The sequence below is a fragment of the Lynx canadensis genome, chromosome D3 (assembly GCF_007474595.2).
Source record: "Lynx canadensis isolate LIC74 chromosome D3, mLynCan4.pri.v2, whole genome shotgun sequence".
NCBI classification, from domain to species: Eukaryota; Metazoa; Chordata; class Mammalia; order Carnivora; family Felidae; genus Lynx; species Lynx canadensis.
Genome location: NC_044314.2, coordinates 85,555,165 through 85,570,159, shown reverse-complemented (window position 1 = coordinate 85,570,159; position 14,995 = coordinate 85,555,165). Strand labels below are relative to the sequence as shown.

The window sequence follows — 14,995 nt, the reverse complement described above, 5'->3', positions numbered from 1 at the left end:
GTCCCTCGGTTCTGGAACACTCTGCATTTCAGGTTGAGTACAAGATGGGAAAGGCAAGAAAAAAAGGCTGAGAAGGAGAAGTCAGAGAAGTAGGAGGCAAACCTGAGTTACTATACTATAGTTGAGTGAGATACAGAGTGCCGTGTGGGACACAGGACAAGGCACAACTCATTTCTGGGGTGGTGAGATCGGAAGTGATGGAGAAGCGATGGCCATTGTCAGAGAAGGCCACCAAGATGGGATGGGATTTAGCCTTCATCTTGGGAGGATGATTAGGGGTTTGCCGGGATCTGAGCAGCAGGCACAGCCTGAGCAAAAGTGCAGAGAACAGATAAATAATCCATTGTGGCAGGAGCTTTAGAACTAGAGGAGAGGCTGTGGCAGATAGATGGCAGATAAAACAAAACTGCAATGGAATAATCTAGGGCCATTCCTAACCAGGCTTCCCAGTGTTCCATGCTAGTTACTTCCTCCAAGAGGAGTTAAGCTCTTTGACTTTCCTCAATGAGGTGGACCTCTTCTGCTTTGTCAACGCAACATTCATTCCTTTCCTTGATTTGATTTTCCTTAGGGGCACTGTTTTCCAGGGTGCGAGTCCTAAACCAGCAGCACCAACATCACCTGGGAACTTGTTAAAGATGCACATTCTTGGACTCTGTCCCAGATGTACTGAATGGGAATTCTGGAGATAGGGCCCAGCAGGCCCACTGCGTGATGTTGCCGCATGCCAAAGTTTGAAGACCACTGCTTCAGGGAAACACTTCTTCCCAACTCTCCATCCATGTAATTCAGGTAGGGCTGACCACAGTCCCTGTTTCAGGTGGAGCACAGGTCTCTCAGGAGATATTAGACTTTTCCCTCCATGAACCTGCTAAACTTGGGGGACTATAAACTGGAGATGCTGGGGGCCAGGTCTGCTGTCACCTAGAGAGACCCTATGTCAAAGCCAAAAGCAAAGGGAAGCAGCAGAGTCAAGGAATAGAGAGATTCTCAGTGATTTTATTAGAGCACCTGGATCAAGCTGTTCTGAATTTGGTGTCTACTCCCAGTAAGTCCCTTTATTACAAGCATCAACTAGTCAGTTGGCTTTTGGACACTGAGTCATCAAAAGAAGACTTATTGGGGTGCCTGGTTGGCTCAGTCAGTTAAGCATCCAATTCTTGATTTCGGCTCCAGCCTTGATCTCAGGGTTTGTGAGATTGAGCCCCATGTTAGCTCTGTGCTGACAGTGTGGACCCTGCTTGAGATTCTCTTTCTCCCTCTTTCTCTGCCCCCAACCCCTGCACTTGTGCCAGTATGCAAGCACGCACGCACTCTCTCTCTCTCTCTTTAAATAAATTAAAAAAAAAAAAAAGAATACTTATCAATGGAGGTGGGAGGCAAATTCTGGAAAAGGCATTATGTATCTGGCAAATTCTCGGACGTTAAAGTTGTAGTTTGTGAACACGTAGAAAACATGGTAGTCACTAGGCACTGGCATGTGTTCAAAAACACAAGCCATGCAAACTGAACACATTTCACAGAAATTTGAAAATTCACTAGAATGTGACTTGGAGACTGTTCACTAGAACGTGGACTTTGAGTCTGTTGTAGACAAGGCATGTAGAGCTTAGCAACACATTGGCATAGTTCTCTCATTAAGTTCTTATGGGCAAGTCAAGAAATATGGGCTACATAATAATGCAGTGAATTAACATCCCATAGTTACCTGAAGAGACTTTAATTTACATAACAAAGCCTTGTAATAGTGTAACAATTCTGCTTATTATTCCATTCACCAGGCATGTGTTCCAGAGTCAGTAGGAGATGCCAGATGTGACTGAGTTGGGTGGCCTTGGTTCCTACTTGCCTCTCAGTGTGAACACCTTACTGTTTTGAGCCTAGCATATAAATATGTACTTTTCATATAACATGATCCTTAAATCAAGCTGACCACATCAGGTGCTCAACCAAAAGAATGTATAGCAAAGTATTCCAATGCTATATAACAAAGTATTATGGGAGACAAAGAGGCAGGAGAGTGCATTATAAGATTTTCATTTTCCTGACTTTGGAACCTGTAGCCAAGTTGATTTTATAGCCAAGTTGATTTTATAGCCAAGTGAACAACTAAATCCAGCTTATTAGTTATTTTCTAATCTGGAATGAATGTCTAGACATTCTATTGGATGAAGACATAGAAGTCATAAGTCATGCTTACCAAATTTATACGTAACCCAAGCTGGGACATAGAGATAAAACATGACTTGACGATGAAGACTCCAAAAAAACCACAACAGACTGCAACGACCAAAATGAACATGAGAACATTCCATCATAATCAGAGTTCAATGCCTGGGTTAAAAAGAATCAACAGTGCAAGTACCCCATGGGAAGATTTAACATGACTGCAGTTTATGTATACAGGACTCAGTTCTCAGTTGATTGTTAAGACAAATCAACAACGTGCAGGGGAAAGCATCAGAACCAAAGGAGGACAGTGCGAACTCCACTAGGTCCTTGCTCCAAGACTATGCCCAGACTTTTGTGTTCAGTGTTGGGTGTCTCCAAGCCCGGACAATGAGGATGCTGAGGGTTTGCAGACTCCTGCTGTAGGAGGAATAGCTCAGGGACCGAGCTGTTCCTTTTAGCTGAGAAAAGAGACTTTATAAAGCACAATAGATATCATGAAATACTCAGAGGGATCTCACACAGAGGAGGGATTAAATGTATTCAGAGTTGTTCCAGAGAGCTAAAGGAGAACCAATATAAAGGAGAAGCTAGTTAGGGGAGGAGGATTCAGCCCAGAATGAGATGGCTTTAATCATGAGAGCTGTCCAAATATGGAACAGGCTGCCTTTTGCAATAACCATCGCTTTACAGGAGGGCTGTTGAGGGTTGGAAAGTTGGCCGGGGCCTGCTTTCCAGGTCACTGTTTTTTACTGGGTCTTTTCTGTCTGCCTAGCTTTTTTAACTAGCTTGCCTATTACCAGCTAATGTCCTCCTTTATTAATTCCTTTGAGGTTCTTTGATCAAATCATCCATCATTCTGAATTACTGTTTCTCTTCTTTTTCCTCTCCCTGTCCTCAATTGATTGAAAATAGCTGCAATCCTTGGAAGACAATAGAGTATTTTCTTTTTTTATAAATTATTTTTTTTTAATTTTTTTAACGTTTATTTATTTTTGAGACAGAGAGAGACAGAGCATGAACGGGGGAGGGGCAGAGAGAGAGGGAGACACAGAATCGGAAGCAGGCTCCAGGCTCTGAGCCATCAGCCCAGAGCCCGACGCGGGACTTGAACTCACGGACCGCGAGATCGTGACCTGAGCTGAAGTCAGACGCTTAACCGACTGAGCCACCCAGGCGCCCCAACAATAGAGTATTTTCAAAACCCATTCTTATTTTTTTTTTTAAACCTTGTTAACAAGAAGCACGTTTAGGTCAATGCACAAAATAAGTTGAATATAAGTTTATTTCTACATAAGAGAACCTTGATCTTTCTGCCCTTGGGAGGCTGGCTTTATGCTAAATTTTGGCAACCTATAAACAAATTTCAGAGACACCCACAGGTTGAGGAACCAAGAGCATAAATGGTATGTGACACAGAAGGGGCCAACTCTGGGCTAAAAATCAGTTTGTGTAAAGGAATATTCCCACCTCCCGCAAATAGCAGACTTGCAAAGAACAGTCTCGGAGGTGATGACAATGTGGTAACAGCACCAATAAGAACTTACACATTGCTCCTCTCCGAGAAGCCTTTAATGCTGCCTAGTTTTGTATTCATTAAACCTGACTAACCTTCACAATCATTCCCATGAGGCAAGTAGTTCAGAGGCCCTCCTGTTTATTTCACAAATTGGAAATCAATGAACCTGGGTTCAGCAAAAATTTGTTGAGGTTCCTCCCATGGTGAGGCCCTTTGCAAGGCACTGATAGATCAGGGATACCAGGACTCATTCATTCCAACAGTAGGTGTTCAGTAAATGATGAGTATATACCAGAGACCTTTCCACATCCTGAGGATGGACAAGAAAGACAAACCCATATTCTCATGGAGCTGGTTTCCTAGTAAGGGGAGACAGACAGTAAACAGCTAAAGAAAAACACAGTATCACAGATAAATGCTGTGAAGAAAATAAAACAATGGGATATCAAGGGTGACTGGGGAAGGTAACCACTTTATGCCCGCCAAGACATCTACAAGGAGATGACATGTAAGCTGAGATCTGAATGATAAGATGGAACTAGGCACCTGACAATCTCGAGAAGACCACTGAATACAAAAGTCATGGTCGAGAACCCCTCAAGAAACTCATGATCACACTACAGGTGCTTACAATCCCAAGTACCCGTGGAGCCATGGAACAGAGACCCAAAGTCAAATGTCCAAGATAATTTCCAGGCGAAGATAGGTAGCAATCCTCCTGCCTGTAGTGCTTCTATCGTTGCCAAGAGATGAGGTGAGGCCAAAGAAATGGTGCAGACCTGGTCTCAGAGGGAAAAGAACCACCAGCCCTCCATTACTACACCCCCACCATGCAATCAATCACGTGTCCCTCCTGGAGGAGGCTCCAATCCTGTGACCTAACCAGTTTCCACCTTGCTTCTCTCAGCGCATTGCCATACACTAGAATTTTGTTTGTGTGTTTTGTGTAGGGTTTTGTTGGTCCTTTTCCAAGTATCAATGAAAACTGCACGCCAGCCTCCACTCCTTGGAAATAATTAAATGAAATGACGTGCCTGATTTTTTCAGCTGGGTAATGCACTGTGATTTGCGTCTGCTGAAGGAATTCATCTTAAGTCCTGAGGCTGAGCCATCGGGGACAACTGAGGTGTTTTTTCTCTGCTTTGGCTCTTGCGGATGGCACACTATCGCCAAACACAAAAGTAGACTAAACGCTTCATTCTGCGACATATTCGCTTAAGAAAGCTGCTCTTTGTGATGCGAATATGTTCACCTTTTGTTCATGAATTCAAGGCAGAGGTCCCTTCCCGTTTAGTAATCTAACTTTACAGAAGAAAAATGCCCTTTATTTTGCTGTCACCTAGGTTTTGTACAGACCTCTGCAGCAAGTCCTCTGAGGTTTAAGAATAGGTTTTGGATTAAAGTCCTTCTTGCTCCTAGTGGGGAAATTGGAAATCTAGAAAACAGCCTTGATCTTAATGCCCAAGCGAAGCACCTTCTAGCACAATTCTCATTATTTAGCAGTTATGGTGGCATAGCCTGTGACACGTATCACAGGCTGTGTGAGCTATAAAAATTAAAACCTCCTCCCCCGAGTGGGATTTCTTCGGTCAGAGCACGCAGACCCCGCTGGGGAAGGGCTGACATTTGCGTGCGGTAGAGCGCTCGGCTGGGGGTGTGGGATGCGGTGTTCCTGAAGCGATACATTCGAGCCGTGTGGGAAATGAACTGCGGAATTCCTCCCCTTGATTCCTGAAGGGGGCTCTGAAGGAGACAGATTAGGATGCAGAGTGCGGCCCGGGAGGCGGAGGGCGAGGGGGCGAGCCAAGGACACCAACCCGAACGCGCTTCGGAAAGCCCAGTGCGGAGCGAGTTCCCAGGTTCCTCGGCCTCGCCTTCCCCACCACCCACCCCGCCCAAGGCTCAGGCTGACCCCGAAGGGCAGGCAGTAATCCTCAGGGCAGCTAGTGCAGGGGGCCCACCGTGAGCCCTCGACCTCCCTGGGGTCTGTCCGTGAGTGAGCGGGGTTGAAGACCGATGGAGCCCAAGACCCGCCGAAATTCCGCCCTCCGCCAGCCGCTGGCTACGGCGCGTACTGCGCGAGCGCGGCCCGGCGCGCGCCGGCCTCTATCCGGGTTCCTGGGGGCGGTGCGCAGGAGGGGGCGGGGCCTGCGCGGCGGCGTGGGCGCGAGTCGCGCGGGAGGGAGGGAGCCGAGGGGAGGGGGCGGGGCCGTGCCGCCCGCGCCGCGCTGGGCCCTCTCGGCCAATGAGCGGCGTCCACATGCTGCGGCGGCGGCGAGAGGGGAGGCAGCGGCGGATAAATGCTATTAGAGCAGCCGCCGCGGAGCCGTCCCCGACGCCACCTCCTTCTCCTCCGCCGCAGTTTCCTCCGCCGCTGTCGGGGGTGCGGAGCTGAGGGAATAGGACGAGCGCGCCGCGCACCACCCTGCCGGCTCGCTGCCCTCGCTCCGTTCCGCCCTCAGGGGTCGGCCGCGCGCCCCCTCCTCCGGCCCGGGTGGGGCCGCGAATCACCTCGGGAGAGCGGGGAGGGGGCTCTGGGGCCGCGGCCTGCGCTCCCGGTGGGCGGTTGAGGGCGAAAGAGGCCCTCCCTTCTGACGAGGGGAGGGAGGGTCAGGAGCCCCCCACCGCCCAGCTGAGCCAGGGGCGTGCGCCGGCGAGGGCCGGGCTGCGAGAGGGGCGGTTGTCTGGGGGAGGGGGCGCGGGGTGATTCAGCGCCCGGCGAGGCGGAAGCGGCCGCAGGAGGAGGAGGAGGGGGGAGAGGCCAGTCAGCGCCTGGGCGCCCAGGGTGGCACGAGCCCGCGGCCCGAGTGCGAGGCGGAGGCGAGGAGGCCGCGGGGACTGGAGGCGAGGCCGGCCGGGCCCCCGCAGCCATGGAGAACGCGCACACAAAGACGGTGGAGGAGGTGCTGGGCTACTTCGGCGTCAACGAGAGCACAGGGCTGAGCCTGGAGCAGGTCAAGAAGCTCAAGGAGAGATGGGGCTCCAACGGTAGGTGCCCGGCGCCGGGGCTGCAGGGGCCCCGCGCGGCCCGGCGCGGGCCCGAGAGCCAGGGAAGATGGCTGACCGGGCTCCACCTCGTGGGTCTGGGCTCCGCGCCCGCCGAGGGCTGCAGGCGGCGGGTCGAGCCCGCGCGCGGGGCCCGCGGGAGAGGGGTTGCAGGCGGGGGCGCCGGGGTCTGGTCTGCGCCTCCTAGATCTCGCGCCTCGAACCCTTGACCTTCCCCGCACACAGCTAGCTCTCCGGCTTCCCGCACGCAGCTGCGGGCCCCGCTGGAGAGACGGACGAGTCTCCTGCAGCTGGGTTGTTCCCTGCGAGACATTTTCTCGTCCCCAGCCAGTTTATGAGGCGTCGTTGCAGTTGAGAATGCCTCTAACCGTTCTTGTACTACCCAAAGTTACACATCTGGCAGAAGTCATGACATAGCTGAAATGACTCCTTGTTTCGGGAGCCCTGTTTAGGTAGCGATGAGATTTTATGCTTCGGGGTAGACCTAAGGTATTGGTTACGGCAAATACTGCATGTTTTCTTGGGGCTACTATTTTAGTATGGTTTCTATTAAAAGTGGTTGAATGTTCATATACCTAGGTATGTCTTTCAAAGACAGTGGTAATTTTAGGAATTCTCTTTTGAAAGACCATGCTAATTTTTTTTTTTTTTCCTCCTTGTTGACACGTTGCCTGGCGAATTTCTGCATTATAGAGTTACCGGCTGAAGAAGGTGAGTAATCTTAACATGTTCTTTTTTTTCCTCCCCTTTGTGTTCTGATGTTAAGATGACATTTACAACAAATGTTTGTTTCTCACAGGAAAAACCTTGTTGGAACTTGTGATTGAGCAGTTTGAAGACTTATTAGTTAGAATTTTATTGCTGGCAGCTTGTATATCTTTTGTAAGTATAAAGAAACTTATTTTCTCTCAGAAAGTTGACTCTATTTCATAGATGAAAAAACAAGAAACAAATGTCTATTGGGTGGCAGTGTTATATTTAGAGATTTAAGCTGTGTCTCCATTTTTTTTCAACTTCAGTATTTTAAAATTATAAACAAAACACTTGAAGCCATTTGTGTTGTAGAAAATCAATGAATGCCTGACATTGACAGTGCAGTTAGAAATTGTTGCCAAATGGCGCAGGGTCTTATAAATTTTTGTGGTTTATGAGATTTTAACATCAAAAAGTTCTTTATCGGGAAGGCTTTTTTCTGTTTGGGTTCTTCTACTGTGTAAGATCACACTAATATGATGTTGGGCCCTTTGTAGTCTGTAAATAGAACTTACAAAAGGAATATTCCAGTTGCTCTCCCTTCCTGGTAATGGCAAGGTGACAGTTGTTTCTGACAGTGACAAGAATGATGACGGCAGTGATGGCACTACTGTTGACCAAATTTGGTCACTGACCTTTAGGGTGGTATATTTATCTAAATTGGACCCCTGTCTTGAGTGACTCCTAGGTAGAAAGAACAAGGTTCAGTACAATTGGTTCTAGATCTTAAAAATAAAAACAAAACATATAGTGTTTTTTCTTGTTCTGTATGTGCTTACCGAATTGAGTCCTGTATGGTTGCTAAGAAACTAGTGAAATGCAAAGGACTACAGCAGAAACAGGGTGATGGGTTAGTGAGGATATTTCTAGGTTATATTAACATTTTTTTTCTGTTCAATTTTAATTTTTTATTGCATTTTTTCTTGGGCAGTGGACTTCTTGGTAGTTTTCCTAAAAATGGTCATGAGTAGGACATAGAAGTTCCTAATCCTAACAGCAAGGAATGACTTTTGCTCTTTTTTTTTTTTTCTCTTCCAAATTTTTATTTAAATTCTAGTTAGTTAACACATAATGTAATACTGGTTGCAGGAGTAGAATTTAGTGATTCATCACTTAAATATAACACCCAGTGCTCATCATAACAAGTGCTCTTCTTAATACCCATCACCCATTTAGCCCATCCCCCACCCACCTCCCTCCCTCCATCCACCGTAGTTCTCTTATCATTACGCTTTTGTTTTAAATTACAGTATATTAGTCTTATAAAATAGGATGGGAAGTGAAATTCACCCAGTGTAATGTTTTTTCAGGCTTCACAAAATTGACAGAGCTTCAAGGTTTCATTTTTGTATGTTTGTACATATGCAAGCCCCAGAAATCTCCTTTGTTCTTTATGACAGCCTTATCGTAGAAGACTATTTTGAGAACTAAGTAAAAAGGAAGCAGTGGGCACTTCTTTAGGTGAGGGGGGAAATTTGGTAAGAGGTGAGTTTTTTGGAGTAATACTATTTACAAATTCTATCATGCCATTTGGCAAAGTGATATGTAGCTATTAATAATTCAGTCCTCAAGAATGTTTTCTATGGTTTTCATTGAATAAAATTAAGAGTGTGTCATAGCAAATCATTCAGCATTCTGAATTACTCTATACCTCTTAACATGTCTGTCTGTTCTTGATTAATTCAACACCACCCACCCCTCCACCCTCCCCCACCCTCTCTAAACGGCTGCTGCTTTACCAATTAAGATAAAGGAGTAGAGCTGTTTGATTAACCAGTTTCAGTAGTTTGTCATGGCACAAAACAAATAATACATTTGGGGTAGTGTAATGTTTATGTTTAAGCTAGCTGCATAATTCTGAAGTAGCCTCAGCGTTGGTAATTAAAATACGGGGGTTCAATAACGTTATCAGGGACCCCTTAGAGTAAGTCAGCTGGTATATACAGGGCAGAGAGGAAATAAATTTTTTTGAGTTATTCTGTGTGTGTAACTTAAGGCAGTGTTGTAACATCACTGGCATTATTTCTAATAAACAAGCTCTTGGATATTTAGGTTGTATAGGATCTCTTGAGTTGCCAGTTTTGAATGACTTTATATTAGCACTTTGATTTAGTAATGTATGTGATTTTTACTTTGAAGAAAGGATCTTCTAGTTTCTAAGCATTTTCAAATGGGTTTTAAAATATTTGCTTTAATTTTATCATAGGGCAGTGTGTTGGATTTTTATAGCTTTATAGAGCTATATTTTGGAATTGAAATTTGAATTACCTTTTTGGTAACTACTCGGAGTTAATGCTCAGGAAATGAACTGGGTGACATTTTTATTTTATGGGTTGATAAAGAAACATAATAAATTTTAGGAAATACTGTTAGTTTGCTTTGACTTGGTTGATCGAGACATTTTGGATTTAAAACTTGCTTCGTTGATTTTCTTTATGTGGAATTGGCACTATTGCTACATTGTGCTTGACCTTTTCATTCCTCATTTCTTTATCTTTCAAAAGATCACTGAGTCTTTTTTGTGGTAATCTGTTTATTCCTATGTAACAGGAGAATCATGGTAGAATATTCATGCTCTTTTGGAAGAGTGAATAGGCAGTTCTACAACATGTACACGATGTATGATATATCCTCAGGTTCTGCTGAAGTTAAAAAGAAGTATTAGGCGTTAGTGATTTATTTCAGATGTCAGACTAAGTGTTAACTGTAGCAAGCTACATTCATGTTTTACACTCATGACCTGTATGGATACAGGGTTTGTTTTTTTTTTTAATGTTTATTTTTTGAGAGAGAGAGAGCACGAGTGGGAGAGGGGCAGAGAGAAAGACAGAATCTGAAGCAGGCTCCAGGCTCTGAGCTGTTAGCAGAGTCCAACGTGGGGCTTGAACTCGTGAACCACGAGATCGTGACCTGAGCTGAAGTCAGATGCTTAACTGACTGCACCATCCAGGTGCCTAGGGATAAAGTTTGATTAACTTGTAATGTTCACCAAATATAAGTAGTTTTTGTTTTCTTTATTTTATTTTTTTTTTTTAAGTTCACTTGGATTGGAAGAAGTGAGCTATCTCTGTCCCATTGCGTATAAAGTAACATTAGAAATTCCTTAATTTGACGTTTAGGACCTGCTGTCCTTTCAGTTTGTCTTTACGTCCTTCTTAGTCACAACTTTGCCCTTCATTTAACACATCATATGGTTGCTTACTGGAATACCCGTTCTTTTCTCTCTTTTACTGCTTCATTAGGTATTTATTGAACACCTGGGACACGGCACAGACGCTGGGGATATAGCATTGAACAAAATAGGCAAAGTCTTTGACCTGGAGCTGACATTCTAATGGAGGCAGATTATAAACAAGTAAAACATGTAGTCTGTTGGACAGTGATAGAGAACTAAAGCAGAGGGATAAGAATATGAGGAGGGAGGAGTGCAGTTTTTAAGTAGGGCGGTCAGAAGTCTTCCAAGAAGGTGACATTAGAGAAAAGACCTGAAGGAGATGAGCAGGAGGGCCATATTTGCCTCCTCTGTATCCATGAAGTCCTCTGATAACATGGTTTGTCAAAGTTTCTCTACCCTCCATCCCCCTGTCCCCACCACAGCTACTTCGATGGATTCTGAAATGCTACTAAAACTTTCTTAGAGCAAGGCACTTTTCAGCTTCTCACTTGTAATTGAATAGTTTGTTTTTCCTTCCTCCTGGGCCCTTTAAAAGGGATTCTTAATATTTTTTAGAGCCTAGGTTAGTGCTTTTGATAGAACAGATAGATATTTGAGTGAGTTTGTGTTGGTAGCATTTTCAAAATACAGAAAAATGTAGATCTGTTTTCTTAGAATAATATAGTCAAGTGTTTTATATAATGTGATTTTATTTTTTTCCCTGTATTTTAATTTCTTACTTAAAAAAAAAAAGATAAAATGGGTAGTTTACTGATGGGTTTATTTAGAGCCTTTCTTTAAAATGTTTTGAAAGGTGAATGTGTGTTTTTCTTTTTTTTTTCTTTTTAAATATTTGTTTTACATGAGCAGGGGAGGGAGAGAGAGAGGGAGACACAGAATCCCAAGCAGGCTCCAGGCTCTGAGCTATCAGCACAGAACCCAATGCGGGGCTCGAACCTACAAACCCTGAGGTCATAACCTGAGCTGAAGTCGGACACTTAACCGACTGAGCTGCCCAGGCACCCATGTGTTTTTCTTTTTAAACATTATGTTCTCAAATCTAAAAACAGTATTTTTATTTTTTTTAAACATTTATTTTGAGAGAGAAAATACGAACAGGGTAAGAGCAGAGGGGGGGAGAGAGAGAGAGAATCTCAAGCAGGCTCCATGCTCAGCACAGAGCCTGACATGGGGCTCAATCCCATGACCCTGGGATAAGTTTTGTGTGTGGATCAGAAGAGAATATGGTCTAATTCATACTTTTTTTTTTTAATGGCTGAAAGAATTTTCGTTTTCTACCCTCAGAAAATTGTCATAACATTTGTTGGTGATACTTTTTTCATTCTTGTGTAGCGTTTAACTTCCATTTTCTCTTTAAAACTTTTTTTTTATGTGAATTTTTTCATTTATTGAATAAGTGTTTGAGTATCCAGTGGCATCGCAAGTTTCTTAAGGATAAAGGAGGAATGCAGGCCAGTGCCCTTGGTCTTAAAAATGTGCTTATGCTCTCATTGTCTTTTTTTTTTTTTTTTTTTTGGATCTTGTTAAGAGCTCAGTACATTATCCCAACATGGAGCTAAGATAATGGAGTCACAAAACCATGACTGTCTCCCACTGGAATATACCTTTTTACTTTGGATTAAAATTTGCTTTTTTTTTTTTTTAATTTTTTTTCTTTTAACGTTTATTTATTTTTGAGACAGAGAGAGACAGAGCATGAACAGGGGAGGGGCAGAGAGAGAGGGAGACACAGAATCTGAAACAGGCTCCAGTCTCTGAGCGGTCAGCACAGAGCCCGATGTGGGGCTCGAACTCACAAACCGTGAGATCATGACCTGAGTCGAAGTCGGACGCTTAATCGACCAAGCCACCACGCGCCCCATAAATTTGCTTTTATTCATTAAACTCTGCTCTCCAGCGTCTTTTGGTTGTCACATCAGAAATTACTGTGATGTGCAGAGATCAGTCTTAACAGATAACTAGACAGCCTGTCCTACTGTACTGAAGCAGTTTAAACTGTAGTTGAACATTCATTAATAAGTGGTTACCTTGAATAGGATTGGCAAATTTGAAACTTTGAACTTGCTGGATTATATAAGCCCCAGAAGATTGGTATTGGTACTGTATTAATAGTGCAAAGCAAAGGAAAGAAGAAACACCCTGCCTAACATTATGCAGTAGAATAGTGTTGATTAAGTTGGTTACTTCTTACCCTGAGTGTTGAAGTTCATATACTCCCCTTAGGGTCTTGTACCGCAAAAGTTGTGTGAAATTTTGTTTCATTCATTCATGCCTCTCTACAGTAAATAGCATCATCTGTGTACCAGAGACTCTTCTAGGCCTCTGGGGATACAGAGGCGAACACAAGGCAATATAAATAGATAATTATTTGTGTTCACCTATTCTCAGTAAAGATTTTTAGGAACATTCTCCCTCATACAAACATTTGTATAACTTGGGATAAACCGTAATTATGAACTAACTGTGCTATGATGTCAATAAGGCATCTTTCACCAAAATGAAAGATGCCTGTGCCGCACACTCCTCCTCACTCCCTTCCACGTCTCATGGGATCTTTCATTTGTCAGCAGCATCATCCCACATACACTGGAAGTTTTCTTTACAATAGAACAAACCATGAAGGACCGCATAATATGATATGAACCTGAACAACTGGATTGGTTCCTACCAGTTAACGAAATATGGGTTGATCTTCACTTTGGACTGTAGCATTTAATTATTTGGCTTATTTGTGGTTTCAAAACAGACATTTTAAAAAGTATTCAGGAAGTTGATGGTTGTCTATTTTAAGTAGGTTCAGCACCAGCCTTCCACCCTGAGAATTTGCCTACTAGTTTCTCATCAAACAGTAGTTAATATACTTGTAGAACTTTCAAATAATTACGAATGCCTGGGTATCTTACACAGAAACATTTAAAGTCATATAGTGTTAAGAAAAGGCTACTACATTGTATAGATTAGGATTTTTACGTAAGTGATAAATACTGTTTGTGCAGAAGAACCACACGTTTCTTGAAAAGTAGAGATTTGGTCTGATAGTCCTGTCCTTTGCTCCAACTCTTAGGGGTTATTGCTTTAAGTTTGTTCCTCAGGACTAGCTGCCAAGAGGGAAGTTCATACCCTTTTTAACAAGGTGTGAAGCTTATCTTACAGTTGCTAATGCCTCACTGACCTTTGGAAAGGTCCTAGTTACTCTTCAAGTTGAGCGATTTTTCTCCCCCAAGAGCTAATTAAGTTTCTTATTTCTGATATGTTCTCCTTGGCAAATGTTTGAAAGGCTAGTATCAAAGCAGCTGTGATCTTGCATCTATCAAAATTTATAACTTCCTAGAGAAGTTTTCATTTTGGCACTAGGCCTGACCTTAACACCAGGAATGCCCTGTTGAAAGCTTGTGGCAACATTTATATTCATTCTGGTTTTCTGCCTGCCCTGGTTCTCTCACTAGCTGTCAGTGGTCATTGGTACCTATCAGAACCTGGTCCTCGTGTCTCCTGGTTTTTTTTCCTGCTCAGGTTGATATTTCTTGTTCATCATTCCCCTATCTTGCAAAATCCATGTTAGGCCTGGCCTTATTCATCTCTCTGATTGTTTACTATGTTTCCTATATGTGTAAAAGCTCACTTTATAGTATTCCACTAAGTATAAACATAGATGGTTTCATTATTGCCATGAATCCTATCCCATGGTATTAAAAAGTATCAAAACCAGTACCTTGATTGTTTACTAAATAGATTTAAAGAAAAGGTTTTATTGTGAAACATGCAAGCATGTTAAGCAATGTTAAAGGCAAATCTTATCTCCTAGATTGAATATTAGATACATTTGACATCCTTTCTGGATTGGCAGTTTTTTACAGAAATGAGTTTTTAACCATTTAGATGGCTCTTTTACTGTGTTCTTTATCATTAAAGATTTGTTGTGTTGGGTTCTCCTACCACCTTAAGTTTGCTCAGTTATGAAGTTTATTGTGGCTCTCTTAACTCGTAGCTTTTATGTCCTGACAAGGTTATGGTTGTGTGAGCTAGAAATTAATTTTCTGCTCATTTTTCTTGGGGCAGTGTTCTGTGTCCAGTTGTAAATAACATTTTTGGACTTCTGTCATCTCTGAAGTGCTGTATTGCTATACTGTCATATGTAGGATAACCTTCAAAATATATTCCTGATCAGAACAACCTTGAGTATTAAGAGGCGACCTATAATAGAATCACTGAAAATAACTGGGACATTATCAGGTTTTGCACTCCAGAATTTTGAGTCCATGATCAAGGTTTTTGTTTTATTTTGTTTTTGTAGAGATGCGGGGAGGGACAGAGAGGCAGAGGCAGAATCTTAAGTAGGCTCCACGCTAAACAGAGCCCAGTGGGGGCCCAGT

General features: G+C 43.5%; 1 protein-coding gene across 2 annotated transcripts in view; it reads left to right on the top strand.

The window, feature by feature from the left end:
• The first annotated feature begins 6,020 nt into the window (after positions 1 to 6,020).
• ATP2A2 (ATPase sarcoplasmic/endoplasmic reticulum Ca2+ transporting 2) overlaps positions 6,021 to 14,995 on the top strand; it is a 58,861-nt gene continuing 49,886 nt past the window's right edge. Inside the window, exons 1-3 of one of the 2 annotated variants that reach the window (XR_003973280.1) lie at positions 6,021 to 6,676; positions 7,388 to 7,405; positions 7,494 to 7,576. Coding sequence is in view for 1 of the 2 variants with exons in the window: in XM_030336707.1 (XP_030192567.1) it covers positions 6,559 to 6,676; positions 7,388 to 7,405; positions 7,494 to 7,576 (219 nt within the window). In the remaining variant the exon portion in view is untranslated. The remainder of the gene's footprint in view (positions 6,677 to 7,387; positions 7,406 to 7,493; positions 7,577 to 14,995) is intronic. The other variant, XM_030336707.1, reaches the window with a different exon arrangement.